This window comes from Tupaia chinensis, unplaced genomic scaffold (assembly GCF_000334495.1).
Source record: "Tupaia chinensis unplaced genomic scaffold, TupChi_1.0 Scaffold000253_1, whole genome shotgun sequence".
NCBI lineage: Eukaryota > Metazoa > Chordata > Mammalia > Scandentia > Tupaiidae > Tupaia > Tupaia belangeri.
Window position 1 is genome coordinate 1,259,338 of NW_006159733.1, and position 15,367 is coordinate 1,274,704.

General features: G+C 52.4%; 1 protein-coding gene across 2 annotated transcripts in view; it reads left to right on the forward strand.

Annotated features, from left to right (window-relative positions):
* Positions 1-11,284: 11,284 nt before the first annotated feature.
* The window catches only part of SH2D6 (SH2 domain containing 6), a 7,559-nt gene continuing 3,476 nt past the window's right edge, over positions 11,285-15,367 (forward strand). Inside the window, exons 1-6 of one of the 2 annotated variants that reach the window (XM_006149143.1) lie at positions 11,285-11,351; positions 11,434-11,566; positions 12,077-12,192; positions 13,749-13,809; positions 14,677-14,741; positions 15,185-15,251. In XM_006149143.1, the coding sequence (XP_006149205.1) occupies positions 11,337-11,351; positions 11,434-11,566; positions 12,077-12,192; positions 13,749-13,809; positions 14,677-14,741; positions 15,185-15,251 (457 nt within the window). In that variant the 5' untranslated portion in view covers positions 11,285-11,336. The remainder of the gene's footprint in view (positions 11,352-11,433; positions 11,567-12,076; positions 12,193-13,748; positions 13,810-14,676; positions 14,742-15,184; positions 15,252-15,367) is intronic. The other variant, XM_006149144.1, reaches the window with a different exon arrangement.

Sequence of the window (15,367 nt, forward strand, 5' to 3'; positions counted from 1 at the left end):
CTCTGACACTCTCTGGCTTAAAACAAAAAACAACAACTTCTTTATAAAAATAATAAATGCACTTCTTCCAAGTGAAGTCTCCTTATGTCAACAGAATGCAGAATGGGCCTCTGGAGCCCCGGTCACACTGGAACACTGGAACAGAGAGATGGCGAGTGGGAGTGAGTCCCCGGAAATAGGGCTGGGAGGCAGGAAGGGGCCTGATCTTACAAGACAGCATTTGGTCTCCATTCAAGGAGCCGTGGGGAGTCTCCTGAAGGTTTTAGGCAGAGTCCGGACAGGATCAGATCTGTGAGGAGCCAAGATCTGGGCGGGGCAGGCGGCTGGCACAGAGGACGCAGTGCTGGTCGGCCGAGTACTCAGGGCGGCCTCCGGCAGTGAACCAGCCGCCTTCCGGAGTGGGTCTCCCTCGTAGAGGGTCGTGTTTTACCACTACACCACTGCCTGGCCCCGTTGACAGGAACTTGAACCCAACCACAGACCAAATTCAGCTGACCTCAGGCCCTCCACCAGGAACGGCTTGGGCCTTGACCACCTGCTCTGGTAAAAATATCCTGATTGCCCTGACCATCTCCTCTCCCCACCCCTCCCCTCACGGTCAGGCTCTTCCACACCACCTGCCACGCACTTGTCCCTAACCTCACGTTCAGGAAATTCCCCTTCCCTCTTCCTACCCCACCGAGACTTTCATCTGTCCCTGTAGATTCCCATCCTCCTTTTATTATTATTTTTTTATTTTTAAAAGAATTATTTCTTTTTATTTTTCAATTTGATCAAACAGAGACACACAGAGAGAGAAAGGGAAAGTGAGAAAGCAAGCTGCCAGGTTCAGGACTCGAACCACAGTCAGCCATGTGGGAATCCAGGGCCTTTAACCACCCTTATTATCTGCACCCTTTGGCTTCTCCTCCACTCCCTCTACTTCAGGGCTAAGGGAAAGCTGGCTGTCCCATGGGGCCACACCCCCGACCTTTCCTTGGCCTGACCTCCCATTCCCAGTGCCCCACCTTAACCTACTGCATTTCTCTCCCTGTGCTTCCTCTTCCCCTTTCTCCCTGCTTTTCTCTATCTAGCTATATTGACTGATTTTTTAATTATAAAGATAATTCATGCTTATCATTAAAAAGTCCCATAGGAGACCAGCAGTTGGCATAATGGCTATGTCACTGGACTCCCACGTTATCAACCACGGTTCAAGTCCTGGACCCAGTGGCTTAAACTCACACCGGGCGCGTGTGTGTGCATTCCCAAGATCCCGAGAGGAAAATGGAGAAGGGATTGCAGCATGGCCATCCCCCCAGGGGATGATTTCTCGCTTTCTGTCTCTCTGTCTCTCTCTGTCTTTCTGGCAAGTGCACGCGCCCTATAGCAAAAACCTCTAAAAAAAGTCCATCTGATTGCAGTAGAAAACTATGTCACTTAGTCTGGTTGGCCTTGCCTTCCTGAGAGACACCCACTTCTGGGCTTCTTGGCATCCATGCGGTGATGTCACTGATACTGCGGCTTCATCTCTAAACTAGAGTTCCTAACTGACAGTAAGAGGAACCAGCTCTAGCTAGTTTAGGCTGAAAACTATTTTTTTAAAGAATTATTAAATTAATTAATTAATTAATTAATTAAAATTTGACCAGAGAGGGACAGAGTGAGAGAGAGTAAGAAAGTGAGAAAGCTAGCCACCAGGTCCAGGATTTGAATTGTGGTTGGCCAAATGGGAGTTCAGCACCCTCTATCTCCATACCACTTGCCGGCCCTTGAAAACTATTTTTTAGTATTCTGGAGAGCTGGCAGGTGGTGTGGTGATTAAAGGTGCTGGATTTTCATATAGCCAACCGTGGTTCAAGTCCCAGAACTGGCGGTTTGGTTTCTCACATTCCCTTTCTTTGTGTCTCTCTGGTCAAATTAAAATAATAATAATAATAGCAACAACAACAAATGGAATTAAATAAATAAATAATTCTTTTTAAAAAATTCTAGACGGGACCTGCAGGTGGCATCATGGTCAAGGCACTGGACTCCCACATAGTTGACTGAGGTTCGAGTTCCAGACCCAGCAACTTGAAATTCATGCCAGGTGCGTATGTGTGCATGCCCCAAATCCCAAGCTGAGAATGGAGGAGAAAGAACTGTGGTGTGGCCATCATCCCCCTTGGGTGGGGGGGAGGAGGATGGTGACTTCTTGCTTTCTGACAAGGTTGTGAGCCCTATAGCAAAAATCTCTCTCCCTCTCTGTCTCTCTCTCTCTATATATATATATAAAATATTTATTTATTATTTACCTGAAGGCTAAATGGTGGTGTAGTGGTGAAATGCAATTACCTGTGAGGCCAACCCACATGGGAAGGTTTCCAACTTGCAACCAAAGGCCTCCCTGAGTACACCAGGCGTGTGCATGCCATGATCCAAGCTGAATGAAGCTGCAGGTGGACTCTAGTGTCACCTCCCTTATCAGGGTTCTGTATCTCTCTACGCCCTCTTCTCTCTCTCTCTCTCTCTCTCTCTCTCACACACACACACACACACGCACACTCACAGAAGAAATAAAGTAATAAAAAAATTTTTAAAGAATTATTTTAGGGGCCGGTAGGTGGCGTGGTGGTTAAGGGCTCTGTACTCCCACATGGCTGATCACAGTTCAAGTCCCCGACCTGGTGGCTTGCTTTCTCACTTTCCCTCTCTCTCCTCTCTCTCTCTCTCCTCTCTCTCTCATCAAATTAAAAAAAAATAAATAGAAATGAAATAAAGTGATTCTTTAAAAAAAGGAATAGGGGGACCAGAAGGTGGCGTGATGGTTAAGGCGCTGGACATTCCCACATGGCCGACCAGGGTTCAAGTCCTGAATCTGGTGGCTTGCTTTCTCACTTCCTCTCTCTCTCACGCTCACCCTCTGTCTCGCTTTGGTGAAATTAAAAAATAAATGAATGAATAAATAACAAAATTAATAATTAAGAAAAAAAGGAATAGAATTATTTTATTCATTGTCTTTATTATTTTATTTTAAAGTTGACCAGAGAGAGGCAGGGAAAGACAAGGAAAGAGAGAAAGCAAGCTGCCAGTTCCAGGCCCTGAACCACAGTCAGCCATGTGGGAGTCCAGGTGCCTTAACCACCATGCCACCTGCCGACCCCCAGTAATAATTTTTTTTTTTTAATTCTATAGCTCACAGCACATCCAGGAGGGCCCGAGGACCAGCCAGGGGCAGTGTCCCAAAGGTCACAGCCAAGCAGGTCTGGCAGAGGTGCCCTGGACACAGACACCACTGCTTGCCAGCACCACTGACCTGGGCCCCAGTTGGTGCCGCCGAGGGCTTGACCTCTGGGAAGAGCATTTGGCTGTCGCTATCCCCCCCGGTGGAGACTGCATGGTGCCTGGTGCAGGTTCAGAGTCTGGCATGGGGTGTCCGAATGGTGAATGGCCACCACTGCCGCGCAAGGGAAGCTGGGAAGGCCTCACTTCTGATTTGTGAATGGAAACAAAGACTGTTTTTTTTCCCTGATAGAGGACACACGTGCTTCAGAGAGAGACAGAAAGAGAGGAAAGAGAAAGCACCCCCCATAGGGAATGGTCACGCTGCAATCCCTTCTCCGCTTCTCCCTCCTTTTGGAATTTTGGGCATACGTACATATGCGGGTGTGTTTATAAAGCCGCCAGGTCCCATACTTGAACTGTGTGGTTGGCCATGTGGGATCCGGCTGCCTTAACCACCAGGGTGAGCCGGCCCAAAGCAAAGATTCTTTGGGTGGAGAAGTCTCCAAATGTAGGGTGATCCGCGTGGCAGGTGTCCCGCCACTCTCCTGTAGTCCGCCACCGGGTCTCAGTGGCTCCTCCCACACACACTGGCCCCTCCCACCTCCGAGACCTCTGCCACAGCCTGCGTGCCTCCCCCTTCACCCCACCTCCCCACAGGGCTCCCCACTCCACTCATGCCAGGGTGTCAGCCAGGCTCCTGTCTCTCCGTGGTCACAGTTGCATCAACCAAAGCGCCGTTGCCCAGGAAGCACCGAGGTGCGTGTGCCATCGTGTCTGGACTCCCACGTAGTCTACCGTGGTTCCTGTTCTGGACCCAGTGGCTTAAAACTCACGCCGGGCGCGTGTGCGTGCATGCCCAAGATCCCAAGAGGAGAATGGAGGAGAAGGGACTGCCGTGTGACCATCCCCCCTGGGGGGTGATTTCTTGCTTTCTGTCTCTCTGTCTCTCTGTGTCTGTCTGGCTATTGCGGGAGCCCTATAACAAAAACAAACAAACAAACAAACAAAACACCTCTCCAAAAGAAGGCCCCCACCCTGCGAGCAGTGCTTTTTCACAAACCGCAGCCTGGAGAGACTGACGTTCTCTGAGATTCCCTCTCCATCATTTGCAGTAGCCCCTGGAGGGCAGGGTCTGTATCGCATCCTTTTTGTGCTGGGACCCCTGTGTTCCAAATAAGGGCCCTATATGATGATTCTTTTTTTTTTTTTTCCTTTTCTATTACTTTTTTAAAATTTAGACTTAATCACTATACATCTCTTTTTTTCCCCAGAGAGATAAGAGAGATGAGAGATAGAAAGCGAGAAATCAACCCCTAGGGCGGATGGCCACACCACAATCCCTTCTCCTCCATTCTCCTCTCAGGATTTTGGGTACTCACGCATGTGTGCTCAGTGTGAATTTTAAGCCACTGGGTCTGAGACTAGAACTGTGGTCAACTGCATCGGAGTCCAGCAATGTAACCATTATGCTATCTGCCCGTCCCACAAAATTGTTTTCCCAACATGAATACAGTGCATACCAGTGAAGCCAAAGACACTACTATATACATTATCATCAACAAATATCCTTTCATTACTTGTGTCTGTTAAATGTTTCTCTTCTTTTTTTTCCCCTGACCCCTTCTCTTGCCCTTCCCCACTCCCCACCTCCTCCTATACCATCTCTAGCATTCACAGTTACCCTCCCCACCGCTATGCCCTCCAATCTTTTAGTTTCTGCTATGGAGAGCAGACATTTGGTTTATGCTAAGCAGCAACATTGAAGCCTGTTTTTCATAGTCTGGCTTGCTTCACTTAACATTAAATCTTCCATATTCATCCACTTCATATCAAATGTCAGGGTCTTATTGGTTATCTTAATGACTGAGTAGTATCCCATAGAGTATATGTGCCACATTTTTACAATCCATTCATCTGTTCTTGGGCATATGGGTTGTTTCCATGGCTTAGCAATGGTGAATAATGCTGCAATAAGCATGGATTTGCCAGTGTTTTTCTGACTTTGTGTTTTTCTATCCTTTGGGTAGATACCCAAGAGTAGATTTACAGGTCATATGATAGTTCTCTTTGTAGGTTTTTGTTCTCCACAATGCTTGTACTAATTTGCAGGTCCTATGTAATTCTTATTTTTTAAAAAGAATTATTTATTTATTTATCATCATCATTATTTATTTATTTATTTATCATTTGAACAGAGCAATTGAGAGAGAGAGAGAGAGGAAAAGTGAGAAAGCAAGCCGCCAGGTCCAGGACTTGAACTGTGGTAGACTATGTGGGAGTCCAGTGTCACAACACAATACCACCTGCCAGCCCTTAGGCCCTGTATAATTCATTTTTTTTCTTTAAAGAATTGTTTTATTTAACGTTATTTATTAAATTTTACCAGAGAGGGACAGAGTGAATGAGTGAGCAAGAGAGAGAGAGAGAAAGGGAAAGTGAGAAAGCCAGCCACCAGGTCCGAGATTTAAACTGCAGACAGCCACGTAAGAGTCCAACACCCTCAACCACTAGGCCACCTGCCAGCCCTGGCCCTGTATAATTCTAAAAACATCCTAGGAATAGTTATAATATTGTCAGAATGTTTCTTTATTCTTTTTTTTTTTGAAAGCTTTTTGCTATAGGGCACGTACTCTCACCAGACAGAGAGAGAGAGACAGAGAGACAGAAAGCGAGCAATCACCCCCCAGGGGGGATGGCCACGCCGCAATCCCTTCTCCTCCATTCTCCTCTCGGGATCTTGGGCACGCACGCACACGCGCCCAGCATGAGTTTAAGCCACCGGGTCCGGGACTCAAACCGCGGTTGACTACGTGGGAGTCCAGCGACATAGCCATTACACTAACTGCTGGTTCCAAGAATGTTTCTTTATTCTTTAAAAAAAATATTTTTTGTTATAGGGTGTGAGTCCTTGCTAGAGAGAGAGAAAAAGAGAGAAGTCTCCCCCTCCACACCCCAGTGGGATGACCATGCCTCAGTCCCTTCTCCATTTGGTCTCCATTGGATTTTAGGCATGCACACATGTATCCGATGTGTTATTCAAGTCACCAGGGCCAGGACTTGAACTGCTCGGTTAGCCATGTGGAATCCATGCATCTGAATCACTAAGCCACTGGGTGGCACTGGAATGTTTTCTTATAGAGTAGTGCTCTCAGATTTGACTGATTCCAAAATTGATCTAGGATACTCGTTAAAGTAATATTGATTCTTGGGGCCAGATAGTGGCAGAGTGGTAAAACACAACACTTTGTAAGGCAATCCCACATGAGAAGGTTCCCTATTCAAGTCCAGAGACCTCCCTATGTACACTGGGCATGTGTATGCCCATACTCCAGACTCGCTGAGGGCTAGGGGTGGATCATGGTGTTAAAATCCTATTGGGGACCAGCAGTTAGCGTAATGGCTATGTCGCTGGACTCCCATGTAGTCAACCGCGGTTCAAGTCCTGGACCCGGTGGCTTAAACTTACGCCGGGCGCGTGTGCATGCATGCCCAAGATCCCGAGAGGAGAATGGAGGAGAAGGGATTGTGGCGTGGCCATCCCCCCGGGGGGTGATTTCTCGCTTTCTATCTCTCTATCTCTGTCTGTCTGGCGAGCGCACTCGCCCTATAGCAAAAACCTCTACCCCAAAATAAATAAATAAATAAAAAGAATTTTTAAAAAATCCTATTGGTGTATTGTCTCTCTCTCTCACTCATGGAGGAAGAAAATCTCCCAGCAATTCTTATGGTCATGCAAGTGGGGGAAATACTGCTCGAGGTATTTGTTTTCTAAGGGTGGATTTAGACTACCCTGGGCCCATAAATTATGACCTCTCCTCATTGGACATCAGTGGTTAGAGGAGCTGGATTCAACATGGCCAACTGGGGTTTGAATCTCAGCCCCAGTGACTTGAAACAGTGGCTGCCTGTGTGTGTGCACCCAAAATCCCGACAGGATGGCGAAAGTGAGGATAAGGTATGAGACATGACCAAGTCCCATGGGGAGGAGGTGCTTTGTCTCTCTCTCTCTTTTTTTTTTTTTGGAGAGGTTTTCTCTATAGGGCGCGTGCGCTCGCCAGACAGAGAGAGACATAGAGACAGAAAGTGAGAAATCACCCCCCCCAGGGGGGATGGTCACGCCGTAATCCCTTCTCCTCCATTTTCCTCTCGGGATCTTGGGCACGCACGCACACAGGCCCGGCATGAGTTTTAAGCCACCGGGTCTGGGACGCAAACCGCGGTCGACTACGTGGGAGTCCAGCGACATAGCCATTATGCTAACTGCTGGTCCCCCTCCCTCTCTTTTTTTTTAATTTTGTTATTGTTGTTTTTAATTTTCTCTAGGGTATGTGTGCTCACCAGAGAGAGAGAAAGTGAGAAAGCAAGCTGCCAGGTCTGGGACTCAAAATGTAGTTAACCAAGTGGGAGTCTAGCACCTTAACCACCACACCACTTGCAAGCCCCTCTATCTTTCTCTTTTTCTTTTGTCTTTTTTTGGAGAGGTTTTTGCTATAGGGCGCATGCGCTCACTAGATAGAGAGAGCGACAGAAAGCGAGAAATCACCCCCCAGGGGGGATGGCCATGCCGCAATCCCTTCTCCTCCATTGTCCTCTCGGGATCTTGGGTACGCACGCACACGCGCCCGGCGTGAGTTTAAGCTGCCAGGTCCAGGACTTGAACTGTGGTCAACTATGTGGGAGTCCAGCGACATAGCCATTATGCTAACTGCTGGTCCCAAACCCCCTCTATCTTTCTTTTTTTCTAGAGAGTACACAGGCCTTCTCACCACAAAAAAAAAAAAAAAAAAAAAAAAAACTTTCTCCCACAAAAAAAAAAAAAAAAAAAAAAAAAGAATAAAGAAATAGCAGTCAAGATTGAAAAAAAAAAGTGTATATTTTGCTTATTTTTATCATCACAGAGAGAAACTTCTGACAGGGTCTCAGCACCCCACATTCTCCTCTACCTCCTCAGGGCCCCGGGTACCAGCATACACATGTCCAACCTGTTTCAGGTCGACCAGACTGGGATGAAGCCCAGGGTTGGCCGCGTGGCTTCCAGCTCTGCAGCCCAGTACACCACCAACTGTGCCACTTCGACTGGGCCAGAGTGAAAAATTTGGAGAATCACTTTGTGCTCTGGAAGGATCATTACATAGGCCCCCAGGTGTTGCCAGCCAATGTGGCTAAGTGTGGGTTTCTAGTAATCCCACTTCTAGGAATTCATCCCAAGGGACTATCTATGGCATGCTTGAAGCAATCCTGTGCCAAAGGTGGAGAAAGAGGCTGTCCAGGTCTGCCTGTGTGATTAGCAACAAACAGTCCCAGAGAGCTGGCTGGCAGAGACAAGGCCACTGATGCAGGCCTACCTCCTCCCTCTCCTGGGTCTGTCCAGGGCCCGCCCAGGCTGGAAGATCGCCCCTGTCTGTGGCCCTTTCACTCACCTCTGCCTGGGCCTCTGCATTTGCCTGTGCAAAGCCCCAGACAGAGGGAGGAGGGGGCAGTATGGACTGGGAAATTTGGTGTTCTGGGTTCACAGTGGATGGTGCCAGAACCACCCACTGACTCTGATCCCATAGGATGACCCCTGCCTAGGGAGGAGTGGAGGACGGAGTAGACCCAGGTCCCTGACTCTGGATGAGAACTAGTTCTTTGGTTTTGTTTTCTCTGTTTTTCCCACTAACTCTTCCTGCCTTAAGTGCCCTTCTGCCTGTAGGTCCTGGAATCACAGGGCCTTCCTTCTTAAGGCTGGGAGCAGCTCCAACCCAGCGGCGCTGGCGCCATTGCCTCTAGCCTGACGGCCCCCAAAGATGGGCTGCATTTCTCCTTTGTGCCAACAGCCAGGGCATGGCCCAAGTACAAAACACAAAGAAGTCACAGGGCCCTAGAAATTCTCTTCTCATTATTCGTGACCGTGCTCTGTTTTCTCACTCCCTGGTTTCAACAGTCAGGCGCCAGGCCCAGGCCCTCCTTTTCCACCCAGCACTTCTCAGACGACATGCTCCTGCATTCACTGGGGTGAGAGCACCTGGGGTTCATGGGCTCCTTAAGGAAACCTGTGGGTACCAACACGTCTAATTCCACCACAGAAAAGGAGGGCAGGGGTCCAGTCCTAGCGAGCTCAGTACAGGGTGCCTGGCGGTTGGCGTGCAGGTGCCGGGTGAGGCCCACTCAGGTCGAGTCCCACCTCCAGAGCACACCGTGGGGAAGTCCTTCAACTTCTCACCGCCTGGACTGTGTCCTCCCCAAATTCCTGTGTGAAGCCCTCCTTCCCTCCCCCTTCCCTCCCCCCAGCGCGACTGTATTTGGAAAAAGGGCCTTAGGGAAGGAATTAAGGTAAAATGAGGTCAGAAGTGGGGCCCTGAGCCGATCAGACCAGTGTCCTTATAAGAGAACGCGACACCAGAGCTTGCTCTCTGCTCGCAGACGAGAGGCCACGCGAGGCCACGGGTGCAGGCAGCTGCCTCCCAGCCGCACCAGAACCCAGCCCTGCCGGCTCCTTGATCTTCACTTAGAGCCTCCAGCCCTGGAGAAAATAGAATCTCTGTTGTGTGAGCCACCGGGTTTGCAGCATTGCGTTAGGACAGTCTGACCTGACTGACACACGCAGTCTCCTCCTTTGAAAAGATGGGGCTGGGTAGTGCTGCACCCTGAGGCGGGGTGGGGTTCGGGGAAGTGCTCACTGAGGCCTGCCTGTGTGGTTCCGACTGCACCTTCCGCCTAGGGCCAGCGGGTGTTCAGTTCATACCCGCGGAATGACTAAGTGAATCCGTCATCGAGCGAAGCTGTCACAGCCAGTATGAGAGCCTGTCTCTGAGCTTTTCTCGAACCTTCGTTTCCTTGATTACTGATCACGAGGCACAGCAGATGCTAGCGGGAGTAGAGGGCTTCAGGAGAGGTCTGCGAGGACAGGGTCCTATCTTTAATTGGATCTGCCCGTTACCGTAATGTCTGTGAACTGGGAAAGGCAACTTTGGTCAGAGCCGAAGGAAGCCTGGAACCCTGGTCCAGCCTAGCATTCCTGGGGGCCAGGGGCTAGTGACCACAGCTGTGGGGCTGCTGGGGAGGCTCCAGGGGAACTGGGGCTGGCCTAGGAGTGTCCCAGGTGAAGCTGGTCTGGGGCTGGAGTCTGTAGCAAGCTCACCTTCCTGGTGCTTGGGAGATGCAAATGATGGGGACAATAGGGGCCCTGTCTCCAGGACATTTGTGCCCGAGCTGGGCTCCAGGGAGGCAGAGCTCTCCACCTCTGCCATGGTGAGACTTGGTTGGGGGCAGCCTTGGGCTGCACAAACCTGCCCACCCTGGGGGCCCAGGGCTCTGATCACCTCCTCTGCTCCCCTCCCTGCCTCCTTCCAGGACAAGCCCAGTGGGAGCAAGCCCCGGTGAGTACTTGGGCTCCTCTCCTCTCCTTTCATCCCCCTTCCCCTCTTCCCCAGCCATGCTGGTCCTGCCTGGGCCTTCCCCACCATTCATGGTCCCCCACCCTCACCAACAGTAAGCTGATCCCACTCTCAGTCTCCCAGGGTGCCGGCTCTGTCCCTAGCTTCCACCTCCATGGTCTTTGGTCCAGAGCCTCCGTGTCGCGCAACCCAGGGGCCTTCACTCTGCTACGGATGTCACTGTCATGGAGGCCAGTGTCTGACGGACATGAGCCCAAGGGCCCCTCAGGCCTAGTTGATTAGAGTCTCTCTGCAGGTTGGGCCCACCCCTCCCGCCCCCCAGATGTGTGGGTAAGTGACGAGGTGGGCCAGGGGGCCCACCACACCAGGGTCTCCTGCAAGCCAGGCCTCTCCTGAGTAGCTCAGAACACCTCCTGCCCACCACAGTCTAGCACTGTAAAGTCATTGGGGCCCAGTTCTCCCATCTGCACTTGGGGTGCAGGGGCCTGGGGACTGGCAGGTGGACTGGCACCTTGGAAACAAGGAGGCCTACTCACTGGCCCTGCTACTGGGGCCAGGGGAGGTGGTGTCCTTTGGGTGGAAGCGCTGAGGCCCACGGAGAGAGTGAGGCATTGGGTAGGGGGTGGGCGGGGAGGGGTGAGGCCCGCCTGTCTGCCCGATTCCCCAGCTTGGAGAGAAGATGCCCCCGTTTCCTCTTCTCCGCCTGCCACAGGGATGTGGAGCTACAGGGTAAGTCCAGCTGGCCAGGCTGCGTGAGGGAGGAGGAGCAGCCACCACCTGTCCTGCCATCTCCCACCCTCCATCTTCCCAGGCTCAGCACCCCTGCATGAAGGCCCAGGAGGAGGAAGAGGAGGATAAATACGAGCTGCCCCCCTGTGAGGCGATGCTCCTCAACCTAGCCCCTGCCCAGCTTCCTGGCTCCGAGGGGGACTCCTTGTACCTGGGTGAGAGCTGGGAAGTGGGAGGCAGGGAGGGCGTGCTCCCGCAGGGTGTGGGGTGGGCGGGGGCGGTGGGGGCGTCCCCACCAGGGAAGGGAGCACAGGCCGCGAGTGCGGAGGTGTGGCTGGCAGGAACAGAGGAAAGGAGGGAGGGCTGAAGGGAGAAAGGGAGGAGAGTGGGAAGGGGAGGGGGCGGTGTCAGTAACCTAGGCAACAGAGGGGAAGCTGGAGCCCACCCGGTCCCTGGGGCCTGGCATTCCCGGCTCTGAGATCGCACATCTCTGGTCGGGCACTGGGAGAGCCCTGGCGCCATCCTAGCCCACCCCCACCGCTCCCAGGAGGCTCGGCCAGGTGGGGGCAGGGAAGCTGGCCGCCTCCAGTTGCCATGGAGATGGGGCTGCCGGGAAGCCAAGGAGCGACGGGAGCCGTGAGAGAGGAGGAAATGGAGGGGGCAGGAGGAAAATGGGGACTACAGGGAGGAGCCCACGGGCCCACACCGCTCTGGGTCTTTTTCAGACCGCCCTGGCCCCCAGGGCCCATCCAAGCCACCGCCAGCTCGGCCTCTGCCTGCCCGGGGAAGAGGCCTCCCCTTCCCCTTCCCTACCGCTCCCACCCCTGGTTACCATTTCCCGGTGAGTAAATCTTAGCAGGATCTCATTTGCAAGATTCCCCCACATTTGCATTCAAGAGGCCCCTGAAACATCCAATGCCAGCTGCTCTGAAGGGAGCCCAGTGACAGTCATCCGTCCCCAGCAGCCCGGCCTCCCCGCCATCTTCTCAAGGACACTTGCCCTCCTCACCCCAGCTGGCCTCCACCGAAGGCGACAGGCTTGGCTGCCCGCTCTGGACTCTGGGGCCTGAGGACCCCTCTCTGCCCGGAGAGTGAAGGGGCCGCCAGCTGCCCTCCCCACCGTCATCCTGGTTCCTGTCTGCAAGCCACCACTTGCATCGCCTATTTTATTGGAATAAAAGGAAAAATAGATTCATAACAAAAGACGGACCACAGGGTCGAGGAAAGAGAAGGGGCACCCCTTCTGTACACCTCCCTTGTGTTGTGGTGGTGTTTCTAAAAAATTAATTCAACTTTATTCCTATGATTATTTTTAAGAATTATTTTATTTAACTTTATTTATTATTATTTTCCAGTTTGATTGGACAAAGAGAGAGAGAGAGGGAAAGTGAGAAAGCAAGCCACCAGGTCCAGGACTTGAACTGTGGGCAGACATGTGGGAGTCCACCACCTTTAACCACCATGCCACCTGCCAGCCCCAATTACTATTATTTTTTTTAAGAATTATAGTACTGGGACCAGCCATTAGCGTAATGGCTATGTCACTGGACTCCCATGTAGTTGACCGTGGTTCCAGTCCCAGACCTGGTGGCTAAACGCACGCCGGGCGTGTGTGCGTGCATGCCCAAGATCCCAAGAGGAGAATGGAGGAGAAAGGATTGTGGCGTAGCCATCCTCGCTGGGGGGTGATGTCTCACTTTCTGTCTCTCTGTCTCTGTCTCTTTCTGGTGAGTACATGTGCCCTATAGCAAAAACCTCTCCCCCCCAAAAAAAATTATAGTATTAATTAATTTATTTATTTTCAATTTGACCAGAGAGACATTGCGGAGAGGGAGTGAGAAAGAAAGCTGCCAGGTCTGGGACTCAAACCTTGAGTCGGCCATGGGGGAGTCCAGTATCTCAACCATCATGCCACCTGCTAGCCCCTATTATTTTTTTAATTTAAAATAGGGCACATGCACTCACCAGAAAGAGAGAGAGAAAGAGAGAGAGAAAGTGAGAAAGCAAGCTGTCAGGTCTGGGACTTGAACCATGGTCAGTCATGTGGGAGTCCAGTGCCTTAACTACTGCCTGCTGGCCCCATTGTAGTTGTTATTTATATTTATTTATTTCGCATTGCCAGAGAGAGGCAGAGGGAGAAAGCATCTCCACTCCTAGCAGGGCGTGGTCATACCACAATCTTCATTTTTTCATCCTATTGGGATTCTAGGCACACACAACATACCCGGTTTTTCCAGCCATTGGGGCTGAGAACAGTGGTCAGCCATGTGGGATCCAGCCCCCTTAACCGCTAGGCCATGGAGTGGCCTGGTGTTGGGTTTTCCAGTCTACACAGATATCTGTAGTCCCCCCCCCCATCCTTGCCCTAACCCCCCTGACCACGCCATTGTCCCACAGCTGAAGAGAACGAAGAGCCCACAGGAGACTGTGAAGCAGGGACCTGTCTTTGGGAGACCAGGTAATGGGATGTTCTTGCTCTTCCTGTGGCTCCACCCTGGGAAGGGGAGTCTGTGCTCTCGGGCCCCCCAGAGTAGAGGTGAGCTCGTGTTTTATGCTGGTCTCTGGCTTCACCAGTTCTCCGCGCCCCCACAGCTGCGCCTCCTTGTCACCCTCCGCTCCCCTCAGGCAGGCAGTCCAGGTGGCATTACCACCAAGGAAACATACAGGAGACGGAGGCCAGGGCCCTGCAGTGCTCTGCCCCCCACCCTGTGCTGCACCTAGGGTGATCTCCGCGTCGGCTGAGGGACACCCCCAGAATGAGGAGGTCTGGAGTGCAGCCTCCTCCACCTTGAGGCCCTCACTGTTGAGAGACATCTGAGTGCCATCACTCTTCAAATAGGGCCCCCGCTGGGCCACCAATCTGGGGCCTCATCCCTGTCATTATATCACTAACCCAGTGACCTGCTGCTGTGGTCGATGCCTCGAGGCCTGTGACCTCAGGACCATGAAATGCCAGCACAGGGAGGGACCTCTCCAACACGTTTTTGTTCAAGAGAGGCCAGGAGGGCTAACCTCCTCCAAAGTCAGACAGCTAACCTGAGGACACTCTCGTTCGCCATGCCTGTAGGGGACGGACTTCCATGACCTGAGGGTGGCTTTGATATTTGAAACATCCCCAAATCACCCGCAGCTCAGCCGGGCAAGTCCTTCGGGAGGTCCAGCCAGGCTCGGGGCTGGGAAGAAAACCCCTCAGGGGTGAGGACAGGGTTCTCCTGGGCCTTCAAGGCTGGCTCTGAGGATCCCACTCAGGGAAGTCCCCGGTGCCCCACTGTCCCTTTCCGCTGCTCATGACCAATGGTTCTCTCCTCTCATCTTTTCCTTCTAGAGCGGGGTGTGCCGTTCAGAGCGGTGAGCAGCCCCTCTGCCCCCACCTCACATTCTAGGGTCCTGGTTAGTAAGTTGGCAGGGGTGCAGTGGGGGGCCTGGGGAGGCCAGGAAATATCCCGGAAGCCAAGGGAAAGCCCAGTGCCGACCACCCTCTCCAGCCACACGCTTCTGGCTGGTGTGGGGCAACAGCACCGGTTGTCCTGAAGTGCCCCTCAGGGCCCCTCCGGGCTCCTCCATGACACCCACAATCTCTGAGAGCTGGGCCTATGGCCACCCTTGAAAGGGAAGGTGCTCGTGGGAGGCCCGTCCCAGGCAGAGGAGCAATTTTAATAGTCCGACCTGGCTCCCAGAAAGAGAGCCGCCCTTTGTAAAGAGGGAGTGAGGTGCCCGGGCCTTCTCTATCAACCAACAGCTCTCCCTCCAGCTGCTCAGGGCAGAAATCCCCCAATCTTAAACTGCACCCCAGGGCTGGCCAAACCTATGGTCCACACTCCTCCCTACCTTAGGTGCCAGGCCCTCCAGAGAAACCTGAGGAGGACACCTACCTGGAGTGCAAGCCTGAGCCCGACCCGGGTGAGCACTCCCTCTGCACGAGCACCCCAGCTGCCCCCACACCACCTGTTGGGTGTCCCGAACCCGCGGGACGAATCGGGCAGGGCCTACGGCCTTGGAGACTAGAGGTCTGGAAC